The sequence below is a fragment of the Trichomycterus rosablanca genome, chromosome 3, assembly GCF_030014385.1.
Source record: "Trichomycterus rosablanca isolate fTriRos1 chromosome 3, fTriRos1.hap1, whole genome shotgun sequence".
NCBI lineage: Eukaryota > Metazoa > Chordata > Actinopteri > Siluriformes > Trichomycteridae > Trichomycterus > Trichomycterus rosablanca.
The window spans coordinates 52,437,257-52,461,909 of NC_085990.1; the positions used below are offsets into that span (position 1 = coordinate 52,437,257).

At 43.2% G+C, this 24,653-nt stretch overlaps 1 protein-coding gene across 6 annotated transcripts in view; it reads left to right on the forward strand.

Annotated features, from left to right (window-relative positions):
• Positions 1 to 24,653, forward strand: part of ulk4 (unc-51 like kinase 4) — a 185,841-nt gene that overhangs the window by 127,444 nt on the left and 33,744 nt on the right. For 5 of the 6 annotated variants that reach the window (XR_010011246.1, XR_010011245.1, XM_062991455.1 and 2 more), the window contains 2 exons: positions 8,429 to 8,595; positions 12,393 to 12,482. Coding sequence is in view for 4 of the 6 variants with exons in the window: in XM_062991455.1 (XP_062847525.1) it covers positions 8,429 to 8,595; positions 12,393 to 12,482 (257 nt within the window). In the remaining 2 variants the exon portion in view is untranslated. The other variant, XM_062991457.1, reaches the window with a different exon arrangement.

The window sequence follows — 24,653 nt, forward strand, 5'->3', positions numbered from 1 at the left end:
AACACGGCTTTATCCTGGTCCTTTTGCAGTGGGATCACTGGGCGGACTGGGTGCCAATCCGTCAGGGAGCCTCAATCGTCCTCTCGCCTCAGATACAGCCGATCATGTCTGCATGTATTGTTGTGGGAATTCAAAATTACCCTTAAAGATTGACACAGACAACCGGGGTAATAGTGAAAGCAAAAAATCTATTTTATTACTCAGCTGAGGACCCATCTCATAATGCAAACGCACACATGCCTTTACGGGAGAGAAAGGTGGATACCGTCCGCCCTATCGCGGTATTTATACCCCGCTTTACTGCCCCTTCAGGCTAACTCTGCTCAGCGACCCAGTCCAAGGCCGGTTCAAGCCCCACAACTGCCAGGTTACCACTGTTGGGCCTTTGAGCCAGGCTCTTAACCCTCAATTGCTTAGACTGTATACTGTCCCAACTGTAAGTCGCTTTGGATGGAAAGCGTCTGCGGGGCGGCACAGTGGCTAAGTGGGTAGCACTGTTGCCTCACAGCAAGAAGATCAATTACGACCTCTGCTGGCTGATTGGTGGCGCCTGCACAGAGATGAGAAAATAGTGCTGTCAGGGTGTGTCTCTCCATACACAGTGCTTATCCGCATTGCACTCGTCAAAGTGTAGGTGATGAAATGTATATGGCTGCTGCCCACGTGTCGGAGCGGGCGTGGGTTAGCTCTCCTCAATCAGAGTGGGGATGGGCATTGGTGGAGAGGAAGCATGACGCAATCGGGCAATTGGACGCTCTAAAAGGGAGAAAAAGGGGAAAAAGAAAAAAAAACTAGATAGATGAGATAGACAGACAGATTATAGATAGATAGATAGATAGATAGATAGATAGATAGATAGATAGATAGACAGACAGACAGACAGACAGACAGACAGACAGACAGACAGACTATAGATAGATAGACAGACAGACTATGGATAGATAGATAGACAGACAGACTACAGATAGATATACATATAGATAGACAGACTATAGATAGATAGACAGACAGACTATGGATAGATAGATAGACAGACAGACTACAGATAGATATACATATAGATAGACAGACTATAGATAGATAGACAGACAGACTATGGATAGTCAGACAGACAGACTATGGATAGATAGATAGACAGACAGACTACAGATAGATATACATATAGATAGACAGACTATAGATAGATAGACAGACAGACTATGGATAGTCAGACAGACAGATAGACAGACTATAGATAGATAGATAGATAGATAGATAGATAGATAGATAGATAGATAGATAGATAGATAGATAGATAGATAGATAGATAGACAGACTATAGATAGATAGACAGATAGACAGACAGACAGACTATAGATAGATAGACAGACAGACTATGGATAGATAGATAGACAGACAGACAGACTACAGATAGATATACATATAGATAGACAGACAGACTATGGATAGTCAGACAGACAGATAGACAGACTATAGATAGATAGACAGATAGACAGACAGACCGACTATGGATAGATAGACAGACAGACTATAGATAAATACAGACAGACTATGGATAGATAGACAGACAGATAGATAGACAGACAGACTATAGATAGATAGAAAGATAGACAGACAGACAGACAGATTATAGATGGATAGATAGACAGACAGATAGACAGACTATAGATAGACAGACGGACAGATAGACAGACAGATAGATTATAGATATATACTATATTAATCCTAAAGGAGATTAAGGAAAATATAAATAGATTAATACACTTTAATAAAATAACACTAATTATAAAGTGTAAAACCAGGTGAGGAGATCAGACGTGTAGACGTGTAGCAGTCGCTGTTTGGACAGCAAACATACATCACGCTACATTGTGTAAGAGCTTCATTTCTCAATCTGTAGCATCATAAAAATAACAGCATCTCTCTTTCTCCCTGTCTCTCCTACGTCCAAACCCCACTCAGAGGTGAGACACGTTCCCTCATGACTTGATGTCTCAGGAGTATCAGCAGTACAGTACTGACTCATCTGCCTCTCTCGGCCCCGCCTCGGCAGAGTTACCTGTCTGTGTTTCCGTACGTGTGTGTTAGTAGAGGGTCTTATTTCCCATGGTGCACCATGGCCCTGCAGGGTGTTGAATGTGGAGTGTGTATGTCAATCTCTGAATCGTTTCACGCTCGGAACAAACACACACACACACAAACTCACAGCGTCGTTTCACAGCGCTAACAGGCTAATAGAGGAGCGGCAGAGCAGCAGTGCTAGCACACAGACCGAACTGTCAGCGTGAGCACGGCTAAAGCAACGCTCACACACTCCCCCAATAATTCAGCACAGGGGAGGAAGAAGCGGGAAAGACAGGTTGGCTACTCAGTGGTCAGAAATGCCCTTGTTCAGCGCTCGGCTTAAGCGGTAAAACGTCATCAAAGTGTAAATCTGAGCTGAATCTGCATTAGTGTGGAATAACCATCAGATCCAGGGTTACAGCTCCACATGTATCTGTGTTTATCTGGATTCTCCTCCCTGTTTCACTTTTAAACTTGTGTTACAGCTCCAGCTTCTGAGAAACTGTGAGAATCAGAATCAGCTTCTCCCAGAGTGTAAATAAAGCTTAACGTGGTTTAATGTAGTAAAAGAAGGAGACAGGAGCACTAAACTTCTCTTCATTATTACTGATCATAAGTTCCTCCACTAATTACATTCCTCACTCGCTGTTTTAGTACAATAAGTCACGTTAAGTTTTGTGCACCGCCGCCACACTTCATAGGAAATAACGGCACAGCAGCACAAAAGCGGTTTTGTCACTTCTCATGTGAATGCGCCGGTACTGGACGGAATACAGTATTCCAAGATCAAGCATCTCCACCATTACGAAGCGTCAGGAAACAATAAAGAAGTAAAACTAAAGTGCAGTTTTTATTATATATTTTTTTTATTTTAACTGTTTTTTATTGTATTTCAGCGTTTTTGCATTATACTTGGGTTATTTTCAGTGTATAAGTGTATATTAGCTTAAAATATTTGCAGTTCCATGGGACCATGCCACTCCCAGAATCAACTGACGTCGAGTTTCAAGGTACCACTGTATATAAATATATATCTATGTCTGTGTGTGTGCTTAATGCTTGGCCTCTGATAACGACACTGTGCAGAAATTCCATCATTTATTGCTAAATATTAAAGGTTTATTTTTCGGGGTTCCTTTGATACCACATTTGTGTACGTGGGGTGAAAATCCAGAGACCAGTAAGCGCTCAGATATATTGTGCAAATTAGCTCATTAGATGTAAGTGGGTGGAGCTACATGGTTCTTGAGGCTTTTTTTGTAAGATGTGAGACAAAAATCAGGGAGAGAAAGAATTTTGTCTTTACGTCACACAAAGTAGAAAAGTTAGACAGTGGGTTTTTGACACTAAGCATTAGTGCGACTATCAGGTCAGTCGGACTGAGCTCGCCTAAGTAGCGGGAGGGAGGGACGACTACCTGTGGACCAGGTTTCATGTCTGTATGACCTACGGTGGCATTTTAAAGCACTTTTGATGATGAATATCCCAGCTTAAATATCCCAGTTGCTGTTGGACCTATTCAACCCCTCTCACCCAAAAGGGTGATGTTTATAGAATTAAGTAAAAATTAGGGCTGTCAAACGATTAAAATTTTTAATCGCGATTAATCTCAGAATTTCATATAGTTAATCGCGATTAATCGCATTAAAAAAAATCTGTGTAAATGTTATAGAAAACAAGGATTTTTATGTGAAATGTTACAATTAAAATGGTGAACACATTTTATGCTAAATGTACTGATGTTAAAAACTGCTGGGACAAGAGAAAACTGTAAGGAAGTTTTATTCACTCACATACTAGGCAGTAAATGTCAGATTGTAGGTTAGAATTTCTCCATCAGCAAACATTGTAGATCAGCGGTGCTTTAGGTGGGATAAGGCGTAGTTATTGTAACAGACTTTTCTGTGGTTGTATCGTGACAATGGTTTGATGGCCGTTTCTACACGAAGTGAGTGTGTTTTGACCCTTTGGGGCTTCCATAGTGCATGGACTAACGTGCTTGACTCAGCTTTCCGGTATTTGGTACCTTAACAGAATAAGTTAATAAAAGTGTTCTGCCCCCGACAACTTGTGAATATAGCGTGTATTTATTTCTTTATAAGTGCATCACTACAACGCTCGGTTACATTATGTTTTTTAATGTCGGACTTGCCACCGTTTTTCATTTGCGGTTTGTTAACATAATGTAACCGAGCGTTGTAGTTCTACCAGTCAAGTCTCAACATTAACTAGAATTTGCGTTAACGGCACTATTATTTTTAATCGCGTTAAATTGAAATCGCGTTAATGCGTTATTATCGCGTTAACTTCGACAGCCCTAGTAAAAATATATATATCATCTCGTTAAACAGGCAAAGGGAATTAATTGATAGGGGGCCAGAAATTGAACAATATGATTTCAGATTTGTTTTGGGAAGGCCCTTGTACACATAAAGATTCATTACTTCTCATGTGAATGCGCTGGTACCGAACGGAATACGGTATTCCAAGATCAGGCATCTCCACCATTAAGAAGCGTAAGGTAACAATAAAGAAGTAAAACTAAAGTGCAGCTTTTATTTAACTGTTTTTAATTGTATTTCAGTGTGTTTATATTATATTTGAGTTATTTTCAGTGTATAAGTGTCAAAAACAACCTCATTATTTTACACGAGACTAAAATATCTGCAGTTCTACGGGACCATGGATGCATTAACAGGTTTCCCAAACATCCTTATGGGAAAAAATACCTTAAAACTCGACGCCGCTCCCAGAACCGACTGACGTCGACTTTCAAGACGCTGGAACCTAGCATCTCTTTTGCCTGAAGGGTTGCTTCGCATCTGAGGAAGCATCTTCCGCCCTTCCATCGAGCTGCTTCCAACCTTCGGTCACAGAAGTGCTTCGGCTCCTCCGCTCCGGTCACGGAGAGAGTTCCGCTTCACGCGGGCTGTGAAACCGCACAGCCCACCACACCGAAGTTCAAGTGGTGCAGTTCAAGTTGCCTCCCGTGATCCGAGCCGGTGACAGGACAGGTTATTATTTTAAGATGATCGGATTATTCACGCACCACGCCAATAAAAGAAATGAAGAAACTTCCAGGCTGAGGAGGCGGCTGTGAAGGTTCCCGGGCCTGTGATGAAAGATGGTATCTCTCAGGAAGCGTATAATTGGTTTGGAGGACGAGAACTTGTACCTCGGCTTTATTGTACAGTGGAACGCTGAACAGAATTCATGATCGAAAAAGATTTTTCATAAGTGAGTAAGATCACAGCCGGTCTGAAAGTCAAAGCGATTGCACTGAATACGTCCAAATAAGCCGTTCTGTGCCTTTATTAAAGGAATAAAGGCTGCGGCAGTGCCAGCCCTACAGCACCCGACTGTCCTTGAGGCCTTTTAAAAAAGAAATGGAAGCTTTATGTGGTGCCTCAGGTTTCTGATTTTGAGACGTGGTTTATTTTACATGGTTCAGTCTTGAGTTCTGGGTTTTTTGAGGGGCAAACCGGACTAAAATGTGTAAAATGGCTAAACTATCAAGTTTATAAGTTTATTACTGTTTGGTTTACCTTGGTTTCGCTGATATACTGCCAACAAATCAGTGTGGCGATGCTACATGCAACAAAGTAATTCGACATTAAATTGGAGCCTATTTTTGCTGCAATAACAGTCTGGGCAGATTATCCAAGCACTTCGCATATGTAATTTAGTGCACTGATATTGTGCAAGTGATCTGGCTCCCAGTCAGCATCCCAGTTCCTCCCAAACGTGTTTTCTTGGAGGTGGAGTTAAGCTTCTGTGCAGATATCTCAAGCTGATTATGTAGGCAATTTAGGATTGTCTGGTATCTACACAGTGGCAGTCACCAGTCTGATGGTAACACTGGTCAACTGGCTCATTGTAATACTAGTTAACCACACTGTCTGGTCAACTGGCTCATTGTAATACTAGTTAACCGTACTGTCTGGTCAACTGGTTCATTGTAATACTAGTTAACCACACTGTCTGGTCAACTGGCTCATTGTAATACTAGTTAACCACACTGTCTGGTCAACTGGCTCATTGTAATACTAGTTAACCACACTGTCTGGTCAACTGCCTCATTGTAATACTAGTTAACCACACTGTCTGGTCAACTGGTTCATTGTAATTCTAGTTAATCACACTGTCTGGTCAACTGGCTCATTGTAATTCTAGTTAACCACACTGTCTGGTCAACTGGCTCATTGTAATTCTAGTTAACCACACTGTCTGGTCAACTGGCTCATTGTAATACTAGTTAACCACACTGTCTGGTCAACTGGCTCATTGTAATTCTAGTTAACCACACTGTCTGGTCAACTGGCTCATTGTAATTCTAGTTAATCACACTGTCTGGTCAACTGGCTCATTGTAATTCTAGTTAACCACACTGTCTGGTCAACTGGCTCATTGTAATTCTAGTTAACCACACTGTCTGGTCAACTGGCTCATTGTAATACTAGTTAACCACACTGTCTGGTCAACTGGCTCATTGTAATTCTAGTTAACCACACTGTCTGGTCAACTGGCTCATTGTAATACTAGTTAACCACACTGTCTGGTCAACTGGCTCATTGTAATACTAGTTAACCACACTGTCTGGTCAACTGGTTCATTGTAATTCTAGTTAATCACACTGTCTGGTCAACTGGCTCATTGTAATACTAGTTAACCACACTGTCTGGTCAACTGGCTCATTGTAATACTAGTTAACCACACTGTCTGGTCAACTGGCTCATTGTAATACTAGTTAACCACACTGTCTGGTCAACTGGTTCATTGTAATTCTAGTTAATCACACTGTCTGGTCAACTGGCTCATTGTAATTCTAGTTAACCACACTGTCTGGTCAACTGGCTCATTGTAATTCTAGTTAACCACACTGTCTGGTCAACTGGCTCATTGTAATTCTAGTTAACCACACTGTCTGGTCAACTGGCTCATTGTAATACTAGTTAACCACACTGTCTGGTCAACTGGCTCATTGTAATACTAGTTAACCACACTGTCTGGTCAACTGGCTCATTGTAATACTAGTTAACCACACTGTCTGGTCAACTGGCTCATTGTAATTCTAGTTAACCACACTGTCTGGTCAACTGGCTCATTGTAATACTAGTTAACCACACTGTCTGGTCAACTGGCTCATTGTAATACTAGTTAACCCCACTGTCTGGTCAACTGGCTCATTGTAATTCTAGTTAACCACACTGTCTGGTCAACTGGCTCATTGTAATACTAGTTAACCACACTGTCTGGTCAACTGGCTCATTGTAATACTAGTTAACCACACTGTCTGGTCAACTGGCTCATTGTAATTCTAGTTAACCACACTGTCTGGTCAACTGGCTCATTGTAATACTAGTTAACCACACTGTCTGGTCAACTGGCTCATGGTAATACTAGTTAACCACACTGTCTGGTCAACTGGCTCATTGTAATTCTAGTTAACCACACTGTCTGGTCATCTGACTCATTGTCATACTAGTTAACCACACTGTCTGGTCAACTGGTTGATGGTAGTATTTGTTAACTTTGTTCTCTGGTTGAAGTGGTTGATGGTAGCACTGGTTATCAACATTGTCTATCAACTGGCTGATGGTAACACTGGTTAACTACATTAGCTGGTCAACTGCCTGATGTTAACACTGGTTGACCATATTGATTGTGCAGTGATAGTGTGATAGTGCAGTGATAGCTCAGTGGTTAAGGTACTGGACTAGTAAACAGAAGGTTGCCAGTTCAATCCCCGCCACCACCAAGTTGCCACTGTTGGGTCCCTGAGCAAGACCCTTAACCCTCAATTGCTCATTGTGTAAGTCGCTTTGGATAAAAGCGTCTGCTAAATGCTGAAAATGTAAATGTAAATGATTGGCCAACTGGATGATGGTAGTACTGGTTAACCACATAGTCTGGTTTAACTGGCCGATGGTAATACTAGTCACCCACATTGTCTGATCAATTGGCTGTAACACTAGTTATCCTCATTGTCTGGTTAACTGTCTGATGGTAAGACTGGTTAACCACATTGTCAACTATGTGACAGTACCACTGTTTACCCACATTGTCTTGTCAACCTGCTAATGGTACCTCTGGTTAACCACATTGTAGTCAAATGTACAGATTGTGGCTGATGGTAGCACTGCTCCAGAGTCAAATGAAAGTGTGCTTTATCATCCAAATGTGTGTGTGTGTATATGTGCATCGTCTGTGGTCTAACAGCAGTGTGTGTGTGTGTGTGTGTGTGTGTGTGTGCAGGTATAATGGAGCTGGTGTGTGTGTGTATATGTGCATCGTCCGTGGTCTAACAGCAGTGTGTGTGTGTGTGTGTGTGTGTGTGTGTGTGTGTGTGTGTGTGTGTGTGCAGGTATAATGGAGCTGGTGTGTGCTGTGTTTATGGAGACTGCAGCCTCGTACATGGAGAAAGAAGAACGATGTGGACTGAAGAGCTCCTCCACCCTGCTGCTCTTCCTGCTGGACATCGTTCACTCTCTGCTCAAACACCTCTCCTCCGTCGTCCGACAGGCCCTACAGGTAACGGTACTGCCCGGGTACTGCCCGGACGCTCTCTCAGACGCGAGTACACTTCCACACCGGTGTACTCCAGCATCTCCTCTCGCTCCGCTCTCTGACGTTCCCTCTTACTTTCTGTGATCAGTAAACACCTCTCACACTGTCTCCGTCTAGCATCGGCTTCCTCTCTCTCTCTCTCTCTCGTGCGCTCTCGCTCACCCGTAGGGAGTCTCTCTCCGGCTCTGTCGCCCTAGGCATGCTGTTAGGGGGTTCATGTCTGGGTCCTCTCCTAGCTGACGATTACATTGTTATGCAATGACAAGTGGCATGCAGATAAGACCAGAATAGAATCATCACCGCGCCTGTCATGCATCCACGCCGAGCTGCCGCTTCCGTGCTCCCCGGCTGCAGTTAGCAGCTCAACCAGGGTTACTACACTAGCGGCGAGTGCGTTTACATCAACGCTAGTAATCCACTCGGTGTCAGATTGTCTAAACAGCACGCTCGCTTCGGTTAGGAAGATACAACAGTTACATTTACGGCATATAGACGCTTTTATCCAGAGCGATTTATCCTTGCTCAAGGGCCCAACAGTGGTAACCAGTGGTAACAGTGGTATATGCTCTGTAGATACTAGAGAGTAAAGTACACTGTGCTGTATGGCATTTACTCGTTTTTTGCTTGGCATCAGTTAAACCAGGGTAACCAAACACCCACAGGCGACGATGACGCTGCCAGTGTGAACACAGGGTGACGAGCGATGAGCGATTTAGTCTTTGGATCAAATCAAAGCAGGACAAGGACACATTTCATTTTTGCTCTGTCAAAAAAACTCAACAATGAATAACTGTGACGCCAAAGATTTGAAAGGGAGCTGTTACATTTAATATCAGAAAGGCCAGTGTAATACCAGAACCTTGACTTTATTCCCCTCGTCAGAGCTGTTCATAAGATAAAGGCCGCTGGACTGGTGACGTGAACGTACCTGCATGGAGCAGATGAAAGAACCGCCTACACTGACTGATCACTGACTGATCACACTCCTCCAAACATGCTGGTACATCAGAACCGTGATGTTGTCTGGCTCAATCACAATAAAAAATGAATTAATTTATCCCTCTGCCATAACATTAAAACCACCTCCTTGTTTCTACACTCACTGTCCATTTTATCAGCTCCACTTACCATATAGAAGCACTTTGTAGTTCTACAATTACTGACTGTAGTCCATCTGTTTCTCTGCATGCTTTGTTACCCCCTTTCACCCTGTTCTTCAATGGTCAGGACCCCCCCCATTAGGTGGTGGATCATTCTCAGCACTGCAGTGACACTGACATGGTGGTGGTGTGTTAGTGTGTGTTGTGCTGGTATGAGTGGATCAGACACAGCAGCGCTGCTGGAGTTTTTAAACACCTCACTGTCACTGCTGGACTGAGAATAGTCCACCAACCAAAAATATCCAGCCAACAGCGCCCCGTGGGCAGCGTCCTGTGACCACTGATGAAGGTCTAGAAGATGACCGACACAAACAGCAGCAATAGATGAGCGATCGTCTCTGACTTTACATCTACAAGGTGGACCGACTAGGTAGGAGTGTCTAATAGAGTGGACAGTGAGTGGACACGGTATTTAAAAACTCCAGCAGCGCCGCTGTGTCTGATCCACTCATACCAGCACAACACACACTAACACACCACCACCATGTCAGTGTCACTGCAGTGCTGAGAATGATCCACCACCCAAATAATACCTGACCATTGAAGAACAGCATGAAAGGGGGGTAACAAAGCATGTAGAGAAACAGATGGACTACAGTCAGTAATTGTAGAACTACAAAGTGCTTCTATATGGTAAGTGGAGCTGATAAAATGGACAGTGGGTGTAGAAACAAGGAGGTGGTTTTAATGTTATGGCTGATCGATGTGTATATATATATATATTATCAGTATGTATATAATCAGAAGGTTGTTGGTTCCTTGAGCAAGGCCCTTAACTCTTATCTGCTTAGACTGTACACTGTCACAGTACTGTAAGCCGCTTTGGATAAAAGCGTCTCCTAAATACTGAGAATGTAAATATATAACAAATAAATAAATTTTATCTGCCCTGGACTGATGATTGTTATAAATATGTTATAGCGATCATTTCACAGCCAGACGTTTAACCCACAGCTTTACCACCCATCGTCGTAATATTATGGGATGTACGTTCGAGCCTGGCGATGGTTTACGGTCTATATAGGCATACGTTTACGGTGGTGACTGCGCCCATGTGTGGGGTCTCCCACGGGCCCCTGGGAAAGAGCGCACTGAAGTCGGACATCTAACACACAGCGATCCCCTCTGAGGGCCACCTCATTACCCAGCTCCGGCTCTTTCGTCCTCCGTCCCGCTCGGCTCCATACATATTTATGCACGGACGCGGCGAGGAGAGCGCGTAATGGAAATCAATTCCGCAGCAAAATGCAAAGCTCATTAAAAAGTGTCTATAAAGCCTAAATTCATTTGGGTGATAATGACAGGGAGTAGACGGCTCTTCCTAACGGCTCTCTCACCGTTCCTCTCTTCTTTTGCTCTCCGACTCTCCCAGCCTCCAGTCGGCGTCTCAAACTGTCATTAATATTTGAAATGGATGAGGGAAATTTAATTGCCAAAGCCTCGCAATTGATACGACCGAGTGTCGGCGGGGAATAATCACGTTGCCTCCAGACTGTCAGTCTCCGAGAGATCTCCAGAACGCTTGGCAGACATATGAGCCGCAATCAGACGCGGAAATTGGACACAAGAGAGCAGAAGGCTGAACTTTACTCAACCAGACGCTTCACTTTTCAGTTTAGCTGCACATTCGTGTTGTTTGTGACTATTTTAAACCACCACAGATTTTTTTCCCTCTCTCGTTTTCTCTCTCGTCCTCGCTCTGCGTCTCTGCAGTATTTCCTGCTGGCAGTTCTGCTAATAGAGTGGGAGTCTGTTATTGTTTTTGATGTGACTGCTGGTTAGACGGTGTGTTGCAAACGTTTCTGTAGAAGCGTGGCAGTGCCGGGCAGTGCAGAGATTCCAGTACAGAAATAAATAAATATCAAAATCACATAGTCATAAGACAGCGTACTCCACTTCCTCATAAAACTACATAAGAAGAAAACAATTATAACTAAAGATTGCAGCTCAGCAGTGGTAGGCGTCCGAATACTTTTGGTCATGCATGCAGTTTAGTAAATTAACCTGCCTTTCAAAAAAAAAAAAAAAAAGCCACTGATTATCTCTTCATCACGGCACCTGTTAGTGGGGGGGATATATTAGGCAGCAAGTGACATTTCATCCTCAAAGTTGATGTTAGAAGCAGGAAAAATGGGCGAGCGTGAGGATCTGAGCGAGTTTGACGAGGGCCAAAATGTGATGGCTAGAAGACTGGGTCAGAGCATCTCCAAAACTGCAGCTCTTGTGGGGTGTGTCCAGGTCTGCAGTGGTCAGTATCTATCAAAAGTGCTCCAAGGAAGGAACAGTGGTAAACCGGCGACAGGGTCATGGGCGGCCAAGGCTCAGTGATGCACGTGTGGTCCGATCCAACAGACGAGCTACTGTAGCTCAAACTGCTGAAGAAGTTCATGCTGGTTCTGATAGAAAGGTGTCAGACTCTATGCCTCGACGAGTCAGGGCTGTTTTAGCAGCAAAAAGAAGGACCAACACAATATTAGTACGGTGGTTATAATGTTATGCCTGATCGGTGTATAAGGTACACTGTTTATTTTTGTTGATTTTGCTCAGTTAGGTACCTACAGTAAAAAAAAGTCTAATTGTCTTTTTCTATCTTCTCAAAAGTCTGACGCTGATGGAGACACTGAAGCAGCAGAAGAGCTCTTACTGGTGAACAAGCCTCTCACGGACCTGAGCAATCTCCTCATTCAGATGGTTAGTATTGTTACAGTATACAGTCTGAGCAATTGAGTGTTAAGGGCCTTGCTTAAGGGCCCAACAGCAGCAATCTGGCATGGGCGGGCTTGAACCAGTGACCTTTTGACTACTAGTCCAGTACCTTAACCACTAGGTTACACCTGCCCATTCATTAAAATCAGTACATGTACTATTCCAGAAGGTACACTGATCAGCCATAACATTAAAACCACCTCCTTGTTTCTACACTGTCCATGTTATCAGCTCCACTTACCATATAGAAGCACTTTGTAGTTCTACAATTACTGACTGTAGTCCATCTGTTTCTCTACATGCTTTGTTACCCCCCTTTCATGCTGTTCTTCAATGGTACAGCACAGCAATGCTGATGGAGTTTTTAAACACCTCACTGTCACTGCTGGACTGAGAATAGTCCACCAACCAAGAAAATATCCAGCCAACAGCGCCCCGTGGGCAGCGTCCTGTGACCGCTGATGAAGGTCTAGAAGATGACCGACTCAAACAGCAGCAATAGATGAGCGATCGTCTCTGACTTCACATCTACAAGGTGGACCGACTAGGTAGGAGTGTCTAATAGAGTGGACAGTGAGTGGACACGATATTTAAAAACTCCAGCAGCACTGCTGTGTCTGATCCACTCATACCAGCACAACACACACTAACACACCATCACCACCTGTGTTATGGCTGATCGGTGTATAGTCATTAAAGTTCACCCACATCAGTTTGGTAACAGGTTTGGTCGTCTACACTTTGGCCAATTTAAGCTACACTGGAGCAAATTGATTAGCGTTTTGCGCTTCGCTCACCGCGAGCCTCAGCACAAATCGTCACTTTGTTCGGCGCTCGGCTTGAGCGGTAAAACGTCATCAAAGTGTGTGAATATGAGCTGAATCTGCATCTGTGTGGAATAACCATCAGATCCAGTGTTACAGCTCCACATGTATCTGTGTTTATCTGGATTCTCCTCCCTGTTTCACTTTTAAACTTGTGTTACAGCTCCAGCTTCTGAGAAACTGTGAGAATCAGAATCAGCTTCTCCCAGAGTCTAAATAAAGCTTAACGTGGTTTAATGTAGTAAAAGAAGGAGACAGGAGCACTAAACTTCTCTTCATTATTACTGCTCATAAGTTCCTCCACTAATCACATTCCTCACTCGCTGTTTTACTACAAGAAGTCACGTTGAGCTTTTACCACATCATATTAAACAGTTCGCCTCATTGGAGGAGCTTTGAAAAGGTAAATGCGGCCGAAATGTCATTTGGCTAAACTTTAACTGTTAACCAACACTGTCCTTGGATTATCATCAAAACTAACTTTGATTTGGCTATGAGTCTCTGATACTTCAGCCTTTTCTATTTTTATTTGGGCAGTTGTGCCAAAATGCTGCCAAACCAAATTGTTTTTACATACATAAATCAAAGCACTATTAATGTTGGCATTATCTGTTCAGGTTAAGTGTAACTAATTCGATGAACGTCATTTTTTTCCAGGTTATAAGTTTAAAACTAACGTCTAATTTAAAGCTAATTTAACTGTAGAAAAGGTTTCAGTCAGTTTTCTGCGCTTTCCATGACGCCTTTAGTACGAGAATCAGCAACAGGGACTGCCACTGGCACGCTGCAGGCTGGCATGTCATGTACTGGCATTGCCAGTAACGAGTATCGCAGCTCTAGCACGTCCTGACTAGCATGGCTGGCAGCACAAATGACCAATCAAAATGTTTTTACCTGTAGAATCTATTTCACTACACTGATCAGCCATAACATTAAAACCACCTCCTTGTTTCTACACTCACTGTCCATTTTATCAGCTCCACTTACCATATAGAAGCACTTTGTAGTTCTACAATTACTGACTGTAGTCCATCTGTTTCTCTGCATGCTTTGTTAGCCTCCTTTCATGCTGTTCTTCAATGGTCAGGACCACCACAGAGCAGGTATTATTTAGGTGGTGGATCATTCTCAGCACTGCAGTGACACTGACATGGTGGTGGTGTGTTAGTGTGTGTGCTGGGATGGAGTTTTTAAATACCGTGTCCACTCACTGTCCACTCTATTAGACACTCCTACCTAGTCGGTCCACCTTGTAGATGTAAAGTCAGAGACGATCGCTCATCTATTGCTGCTGTTTGAGTCGGTCATCTTCTAGACCTTCATCAGTGGTCACAGGACGCTGCCCACGGGGCGCTGTCGGCTGGATGTTTTTGGTTGGTGGACGATTCTCAGTCCAGCAGTGACAGTGAGGTGTTTAAAAACTCCAGCAGCGCTGCTGTGTCTGATCCACTCATACCAGCACAACACACACTAACACACCACCACCATGTCAGTGTCACTGCAGTGCTGAGAATGATCCACCACCTCAATAATACCTGCTCTGTGGTGGTCCTGTGGGGGTCCTGACCATTGAAGAACAGCATGAAAGGGGGTTAACAAAGCATGCAGAGAAACAAATGGACTACAGTCAGTAATTGTAGAACTACAAAGTGCTTCTATATAATACGTGGAGCTGATAAAGTGGACAGTGAGTGTAGAATCAAGGAGGTGGTTTTAATGTTATGGCTGAGAATGAGAAACACCAGCGCTGTGATTATTACTGATCCTACAGAGAACATTCACATCCTTTAACATGAGTACGTGACATTTGTGGAGTTTGTAGTCGGTCTCTCGTGGCGCTGCTACGTCGTACACAGATCCAACAGTGGAAATAATAAGTGTAGTGTTCAGATCTTCAGATCAGAGAACTACAGACGATGATAATGATGATGATGCTCATATGAGGAAGATGTTACTGTGTGATCAGGATCACCTTCATATGTTAAAACGAGCTTAATGTAAAGGTTAATTGCAGATTTGCTCCAAATGTCAATAAGAGCTTTAACGAGTCGATGGTTTTCAGTTCTGTTGAAAAGAAAATTGACAATCTGTGATTCTATTTTAATATAAAATACAAACACAATTCCAGAAAAGTTGGGACATTCTCTAAAATCCACAATTATTTGGCCCCCAGGTGGTGCAGTGGGATTTTCCATTGATCCTGGACTCTCTTACCCCTTTTCCATTGACGTGGAATGGTTCCGGTTCGCAAACTCGATTTTGAACCGGTTCGGCCCCTTTTCCACTGAAAAAAAAAGAGGTTCCAGACAGTGAACTAGCATTTTCCAGGCCACCCAGGGAGGATGGGGGTCCCTGCTGAGTCTGGTTCCTCTCAAGGTTTCTTCCTGTAATTTTAAGGTAGTTTTTCCTGCCAAAAACTGTCGCCCTCGGCTTGCTCAACAGGGGTTTTTGGTCTGTTGGTCCTGGATTCTGTAAAGTTGCTTTGAGTCACTGTGAAAAGCGCTATATAAATAAAGTTGACTTGACTTGACTTAATCTGGTACCACAGAATACTGGGTTTTTCAGCGTGAACCGTGACGTCACCTGTGGGCGTGTCACAGTGTCGAGGTTTGGGTGCTTTCACATGAGAAGCTGTTAAACCACTGTGCTGGTGTCTTGTATGGAGCTTGACGCTGCATTTTTATCTTTTAAAGTTTTCCTGATTGAAGTTTGAGCCGGTTTGCCGCTGATATTCGCTGATATTTCCAAAGCGCCTCAAATGAGACGAACTGTTTGATATGACGTGGTTAAAGTGACCCGGACAGTATAAACACTTAACAGGAAAAATAAAGCTTAATGAGGCTTGTTGTACTAACACTGACTGATGAATTTAGCAGTACAGAGAGCTTATAACCAGTACAGAGCACTTATAACCAGTACAGAGCATCTATAACCAGTACAGAGTACAGAGCTCTTATAACCAGTACAGAGCATTAATAACCAGTACAGTGCATATATAACCAGTACAGAGCACTTATAATTAGTACAGAGACACTTATAACCAGTACAGAGCATTAATAAACAGTACAGAGCACTTATAACCAGTACAGAGACACTTATAACCAGTACAGAGCACAGAGCTCTTATAACCAGTACAGAGCATTAATAACCAGTACAGAGCATATATAACCAGTACAGAGCACTTATAACCAGTACAGAGACACTTATAACCAGTACAGAGCATTAATAAACAGTACAGAGCACTTATAACCAGTACAGAGTACAGAGCTCTTATTACCAGTACAGAGACACTTATAACCAGTACAGAGACACTTATAACCAGTACAGAGACACTTATAAACCAGTACAGAGACACTTATAAACCAGTACAGTGACACTTATAACCAGTACAGAGACACTTATAACCAGTACAGAGCACTTATAATCAGTACAGAGTACAGAGCTCTTATAACCAGTACAGAGACACTTATAACCAGTACAGAGACACTTATAACCAGTACAGAGCACTTATAACCAGTACAGAGTACAGAGCTCTTATAACCAGTACAGAGCATTAATAACCAGTACAGAGCATATATAACCAGTACAGAGCACTTATAACCAGTACAGAGACACTTATAACCAGTACAGAGCATTAATAAACAGTACAGAGCACTTATAACCAGTACAGAGCATTAATAAACAGTACAGAGCACTTATAACCAGTACAGAGTACAGAGCTCTTATAACCAGTACAGAGCATTAATAACCAGTACAGAGCACTTATAACCAGTACAGAGACACTTATAACCAGTACAGAGCATTAATAAACAGTACAGAGCACTTATAACCAGTACAGAGTACAGAGCTCTTATAACCAGTACAGAGTACAGAGCTCTTATAACCAGTACAGAGTACAGAGCTCTTATAACCAGTAATAACGGAGAGGAGTTTAGTGTTTCTGTGTTGTACTTTTAGTACATTAAACCTGGTTACGCTTTATTTAGGTGAAGCTTCTTTTTATTTTCCCGAGAAGCAGATTCAGAACCCCGAGCTGCATAAACACACGTGAAGTAAATCCAGTTAAACACAGATACATGTGGAGCTTTTGGACTGGGTTTGATGGTTATTTCACACAGATGGATGTTCGTGTCGTGGAACTTTAATGATGTTTTATAGCAAATCGACTATCTGAGCTGAGGGTCGCGGTGAGAGTGAAGCACAAAACGCTTCTCACGTCACTGAACTAAAGAAAACAACAACTGAGACAAACACGTCACGTCTTCTAATCACCGACAGCTGATCCATGCTTTTTACATAAAAACAAACATCTGTAACATCAGCACAAATCCCCACAGTTAACCTACACGCTTCACCATCATGTTACTCTTTACTTTCGTTGTGTAACGCCCACCGCAGGCTTGGTTCTCAAAAACTGGTGGAAAGACGTGTCGGTTCTCTACAAAACACCAAGGTTCGAAGAAACAGAACAGAGCCGGTTCAAGAACCAGAGTTCTTTTGGTGGAAAAGCACTGTCTGGGTTTGAATCTCAGCTCTGCTACTGGTTGACTGGGTGTCCTATAGCAGGCACAATGTAGGGAACATACATCAATTGTCTAATTCACAATCTAGTGCACTATGTAGGGAACATAAATCAATTGTCTAATTCACAATCTAGTGCACTATGTAGGGAACGTATATCCGTGATCTGATACACAATCTAGTGCACTATGTAGGGAACATAAATCCACGATCTGATACACAATCTAGCGCACTGTGTAGGGAACATAAATCAATTGTCTAATTCACAATCTATTGCACTATGTAGGGAACGTACGTATATCCGTGATCTGATACACAATCTAGTGCACTATGTAGGGAACATAAATCCACGATCTGATACACAATCTAGTGCACTGTGTAGGGAACATAAATCAATTGTCTAATTCACTATCTAGTGCACTATGTAGGGAACATAAATCCATGATCTGATATACAATCTAGTGCACTATGTAGGGAACATTAATGTGTTTGTAACGCGAACAGTTAGCCCAATAGCCCTGTTAGCAGCTCCTAGAAGTTCTGTTATCACCCATAATCCTTTGGTGTGTGCGAGAGGTTTTTTATTTCTTTTTTTCCCAATCCTTTGGTGTGTGCGAGAGGTTTTTTATTTCTTTTTTTCCCTTCGGAGGTTCTTGCCTTTTTCTTCTTGTTGTTCTTACCTCCCTGGAATGAGTTTTTGCAACTTAGGTCTGCTTTGTGGTGTTAAACTTTATATTCATTGTGGAACTACTTTTTGGCGGAAGGTATTGTCAGTATTAAAGCATATTTATTATGAAATTCAGGGCTTCTTTGATTTATTTTCTTTCTTTATTTTGTAAAAACTGTTGTATAAAAGCAATAGAACACTCGAGGTCGTGTGTTATCACGAATAACATCACGGCTGTGATTCGGTCGCAGGCACGAGCCGAAGGCGAGTACCGTAGATCATCACAGATGCTTAACTAATTGGCTATGACTAAACTGGGAGGAAAATGCGCAAATGCAGTTTTTACTGTCCAGCTTTATTGTACAGTGGCAGCCTAGTGGGTAGAGTTACCAAATCTAAGGTTGTTGGGGCCTTCAGCAAGGCCCTTAACCCTCTCAGGTCCAGGGGTGCCATATAATGATTCATCTGCACTCTGACCCAAGCTTCTTGGGCATACTGTTCGTCTTGTCCTGCTCGGGTTGAGGTGGTTCGGGGAGTCTAATAAGGATGCCTCCATGGAGGTATACCAGACACGGCACACTGGAGGGATTATAATTTATTGGTTGGACTGGGAACGCCTGTGGATCCCACCAGAGGAGATGGTAGAAGTTCAGTGGGAAAGAGACGCCTGAGATACTTCTTTGCTTGCCCTGTTGCTGCCGCGACCCGGAAACGGATAAGCGGAGATGAAGATGATGTTGATGTGGAGAGAGAAAGCTGCTAGTTATTTTGGTCTGTGTATAGCGGCGCTGTATGAATCTCACAGATGGCATGAAGAAATAGTCCCAGAGGGCATCAGCTCTACGTAAAGACGCCGCTGTCGCCCGCCCAGAGCCAATGCATCGTGGGCCATATGTATGTGTGCGTATGTTTGAATCCACTCTTCCAATCACTCCTACTGCCAAACTGGCTCGGGTTTGTCACTCCAGGGTTTGGCACTCAAACAAATAACATGCCTGACCCGTTTTGCATTGGGCTATTTAGCACAGATGCTGAACGGTCCTTCAGAATCACCGCTGCGTCCGGTGGATTGGGACGAGACCGGTCTCGGGGTATTTTTAGCGCCGATCCCTGCTGCTCCTTTGTGAAAGCCAAATTGTGACAAACAAAACAGAACGTTTGTTTTTTTCTAGGGATTCAGGGTGAACAGATAGGATTTTTAAAAGCATAAACCTAAAACAGAGTGGATTCTTTGTTATAATGTGCTAATGGCAAATGAATGTCATATATTAATAATAATGAGCTAATTCGTAGTAGGGCCCCTCTTTGGCTCCAGAACAGCCACAGAGCAGCTTTTTATGACAACATCATAAATAGATTGACAGACAGACAGATACTTTATTAATCCCGAAGGAAATGAATCAGACTTGTTTGTCCAGCACATCCCACAGATGCTCGACTGGATCGAGATCTGGGCAATTTGGAGGCCAAACTGGTTGTTGTGCTCCTCAAATCATTCCTGAAGCATTTTAGCTTTGTGGCAGGGAGCATCATCCTGCTGAAAGAGGCCACAGCCATCAGGGAATAGCGTCTCCATGCTTAGGTAGGCGCTACGTGTCAAAGTAACATCCACATGGATGGCAGGACCCGAGGTTTCCCAGCAGAACGTCACTCAAAGCATCACACTGCCTCCGCCGGCTCGCCTTCTTCCCATAGTGCATCCTGGTGCCGTGTGGTGATCGATGCTTTTTGCATAAAATCGAACATCTGTACCACAGCACAAATCCCCACAGATAATCTACACGCTCCGCCATCATGTTACTGCTCTTTACTTTCTTTATGTAACGCCCACCTGATGACGGAGGCTTGGTTCCCAAAACTGGTGGAAACGCGGGTCGGTTACCTCCAAAACACCAAGGTCTGAAGAAACCTGAACAGAACCGGTTCAAGAACCAGAGTTCTTTTGGTGGAAAAGCTCTGTCTGAGTTTTAATCTTAGCGCTGTTTGGGTGCTCTATAGCGGGCACAATTGCCAGCACCTGTAGCAGACAAAATTGGCCACTAAAGTCTGCTGGGTGGGAAAAGACTGGACTATAAAAGGGGGCTGTGTATGGACCCTGGTTAGTAGCTCGAGGTGACTGTACAGAAGTGGAGGAATGTACTGCTTAGGTAGGTGCTACGTGTCAAAGTAACATCCACATGGATGGCAGGACCCGAGGTTTCCCAGCAGAATATTACCCAAAGCATCACACTGCCTCCGCCGGCTCACCTTCTTCCCATAGTGCATCCTGGTGCCATGTGGTGCCGTGATGCTCTGACCCAGTCGTCGCTCAAATCCTCACGCTCGCCAATTTTTCCTGCTTCTAACATCAGCTTTGAGGATAAAGTCACAGTAAAGGGTGTGTGTGTGTGTGTGTGTGTGCACGTGTGTGAGGGCACGTCGGGTGACGAGTACTTATCGCCTGTCACTGAGTAAATGTAAAGGTCATAAGAGGGCAGCAGAGCTACACGTCCCCATAGGCCTCAGCACTACCCTGCCTCTTTTTCTCCAGCAATCAGCCTTTCAGTGCACACAGTGGTATTAACACACCCTAAACCCTAATCCCTCGCTCCCATTAGGCTCCTCTGCTCCATTTCCCTGCTGCATCTACTAGCCATGCTAAGTAAACAAGGTGGTTTTATTAGCCTGGCTAAGCAGGTGTTAACTCTCGCGCTGGCATGTGAACAATACCGTTCCGGTGCGCCCATGCACACACACCAAAGGCCTTTCAGCTCGGGGCTCGGGCTCATCCCCGCCCCTATACCAGGGCGGAGAGGCGGCGCTCTTCAGGAGCCATTGTTCCGGCCTTAAGCGTTCCTCCCATTCTGAAGTGGCCAGCGGCGGCGCAAACAGAGGGCAGGATTAGGCGCAGCCCGTCCTTGCCCTGTGGCCACATGGGATTAGGTTTCTATGGAAAGGGGGCAGCAACGGAATTCCAGCGCTTTCTCTCCGAGCTTTGGGAGAAATGGAAGAAACTGGGAAGAAAATCCCTTTGGCCCCGTGACTTTGTTGTTCCCGCGGTCTGTGGAGCGTTAAATAATGCCGCTCGGAGAGGCCTCGCTCACCGCGGCTAAACCGCCCTCCTGACGGACATGTTTAGCTCATAACTATGAATGCGCTGGTCTCTGAGGATCGCCCTCACACTCCCACATTAATAGCGGTTTAAGGACTAACGTCTGTATTAGTACAGCGGTGCCAGCGCGAGCCTCTGTGGTGCACCACGCTCCAGATTCACTTAAGCAATCAAATAAACTTAATATTATATTAAATTCATGTAGTGGACACGCTGCTGGTCAATTGAAATTTGCAAGAGATGCATTAATATAATGGATATATACATATTTGGTACCGATTGCACTTAACAACTTAATTTAGGGACTTAGTTTGGTAGCGTAGTGGGAGGAGCTTTGGGCTGTCGATCTAAAGTTTGTGGGTTTAAATCTCAGCTCTGCTACGCTCTACATATCCAAGCAAGCTGGGATATGCAGAAAATTAATTTTATTGTATTTCTCATGGAAAAATGTGGTGAGAATGCGAAAGATGATTTATTAAAACACGGCTGTGGGTTCCTACAGCAGTACATTAGCAGAGGAACCAAGAACAGAACTGTGGGCCTCCCTTTATACTGCTCTAGTCACGTTACAGTTTCAGCACCTTTGGAACCAACCATTCTGTGGTAACCGTTGTTCCTTATCTGCTTACAACATCTTTGTACTTTCCCACTTAAATAACAACATGACTGTGAGGATTTGATGCACAAGCAGCATAATACCAATATTCAGATTATACTAAGCATAAAATCTAACCTTTCTACTACATATTGTACACATATGTGTGTGTGTATATATATATATATATATGACAATTAAATAATGCATTCTATTCTATAACCTGTCTAGCTACCGGAGATCATGGGCCATAATAACTGTCATGAAATCCTATGAAAAAATAAATGTAATGAACGCCTGCCGAGGCGTCTTAGGATGCAAGTGCAGGTTTTTATTTCACTATTTAAGTCCGAATCCAAAAACAGTATCCAGACTCAGCATGTTTTACTGGCTGGTTTCTACAGAGTGTATAGAATCGCTCTTCTATAAATTTCATCCCCGTGTAGTCCATCACTGCCTGCGCGTTTGTATTTGTGGAAGGTTGACACCTCGACAACGAGTCTCTCCTCCATCTCCAGTTTATCTGGGAACCACAACTCAGTGCTCAGTTACCACGGGTAATCACCACATCTCGTCATAAAACATAACAACATCTAGACTGAAAAACAGCTTCTGTCCGGGTGCAGTCAGACTGCTGAATTGTTCCACCCCCCATATACTGTCTATGCACCTTATATAAACATACATCCAAACAGCCTACATATATATTAAACACTTTAACGACCATTTATAAACACTACACACACTGCCATACTGAACACAACTGTCACACTGTCACTTTAACCATCTTGTGATTTGTTGCTGCTTAGTCTTGCTGCTATACTTTTTGCATTTATGCACTTTAGATCAACATAAGCTGCTGCAGTTCTTGTGCAATACTTTAAAATGTAAATACTTTTTGCTTGTACTTTTTTTGTTTCTTAGTTTATTTTATTTTATACTTATCTTAGTTTATTCTTTTTTCATTCATGTCACACACACCGAGGCCTGGGTAACTGTATTTCGTTCTATCATATACGTGGTTGAATGACAATAAAGCTGAGTCTGAGTCTAATTTGCGTAAAGTTACAGTTTGCTCAACTTTGTCGCGTCACCAACTCCGCCCACTTTGTACAGTACAATGAAATGGGTTGCAAGCGCAGGTTTTTATTTCAGTATTTAAGTCCAAATCCAAGACAAAATCCGAACTCAACGTCAGCTCAAAAGCAACAGTCAGACGATCTACAAACACACTTAAAGCCAAGCCTTAATCATAACACAAACAGGACAGGCTACGGTCAAACACTTGGCTGTAGAATAATGTAACGTCTCGGTAACAGGATATGACAATTCTTTGATACTTTGCACCGACCTGAAACACGAAAGGGTTAAAATAGGAAGCAAAACTCAATACAGGTGAACCTAGTCAAACTAATTAACAGACTGAAAACGGGTGGGAAACACACATGGGTGACTGAGAACGGGTGGGAACTGGAGACAGGGATCTGAAGCGTGTGTGTTCAAGGGTTGTGGTCAATGTGAAGTAGATAGATAGATAGATAGATAGATAGATAGATAGATAGATAGATAGATAGATAGATAGATAGATAGATAGATAGATAGATAGATAGATAGATAGATAGACACACAGACACACAGACAGACACACAGACACACAGACAGATTGTAGATAGACAGATAGATAGACAGACATATAGAATGCCAGACAGATAGATAGATAGATAGATAGATAGATAGATAGATAGATAGATAGATAGATAGATAGATAGATAGATAGATAGATAGACAGACAGACAGACAGACAGACAGACAGACAGACAGATTGTAGATAGACAGACATATAGATAGATAGATAGATAGATAGATAGATAGATAGATAGACTGACAGATGGATTGACAGACAGACAGACAGACATATAGAATGCCAGACAGACAGACAGACAGACAGACAGACAGATAGATAGATAGATAGACAGATAGATAGATAGACTGACAGATGGATTGACAGACAGACAGACAGACAGACAGACAGATAGATAGATAGACAGATGGATAGATAGACTGACAGATGGATTGACAGACAGACATATAGAATGCCAGACAGACAGATAGATAGACAGATGGATAGATAGACTGACAGATGGATTGACAGACAGACAGACATATAGAATGCCAGACAGATAGATAGATAGATAGATGGATGGATGGATGGATGGATGGATGGATGGATGGATGGATGGATGGATGGATGGATGGATGGATGGATGGATAGATAGATAGATAGATAGATAGACAGACAGACAGACAGACAGACAGCTAGATAGACAGACAGACAGACAGACAGACAGACAGATGCCATGCAGGTCGAATCACTGGGCCCAATACAATAACACATCCAGTACATCTATTGCACGTCACCTCACAGCGAGAACGTCCTGTGTTCGATTCCCTTTCAAGG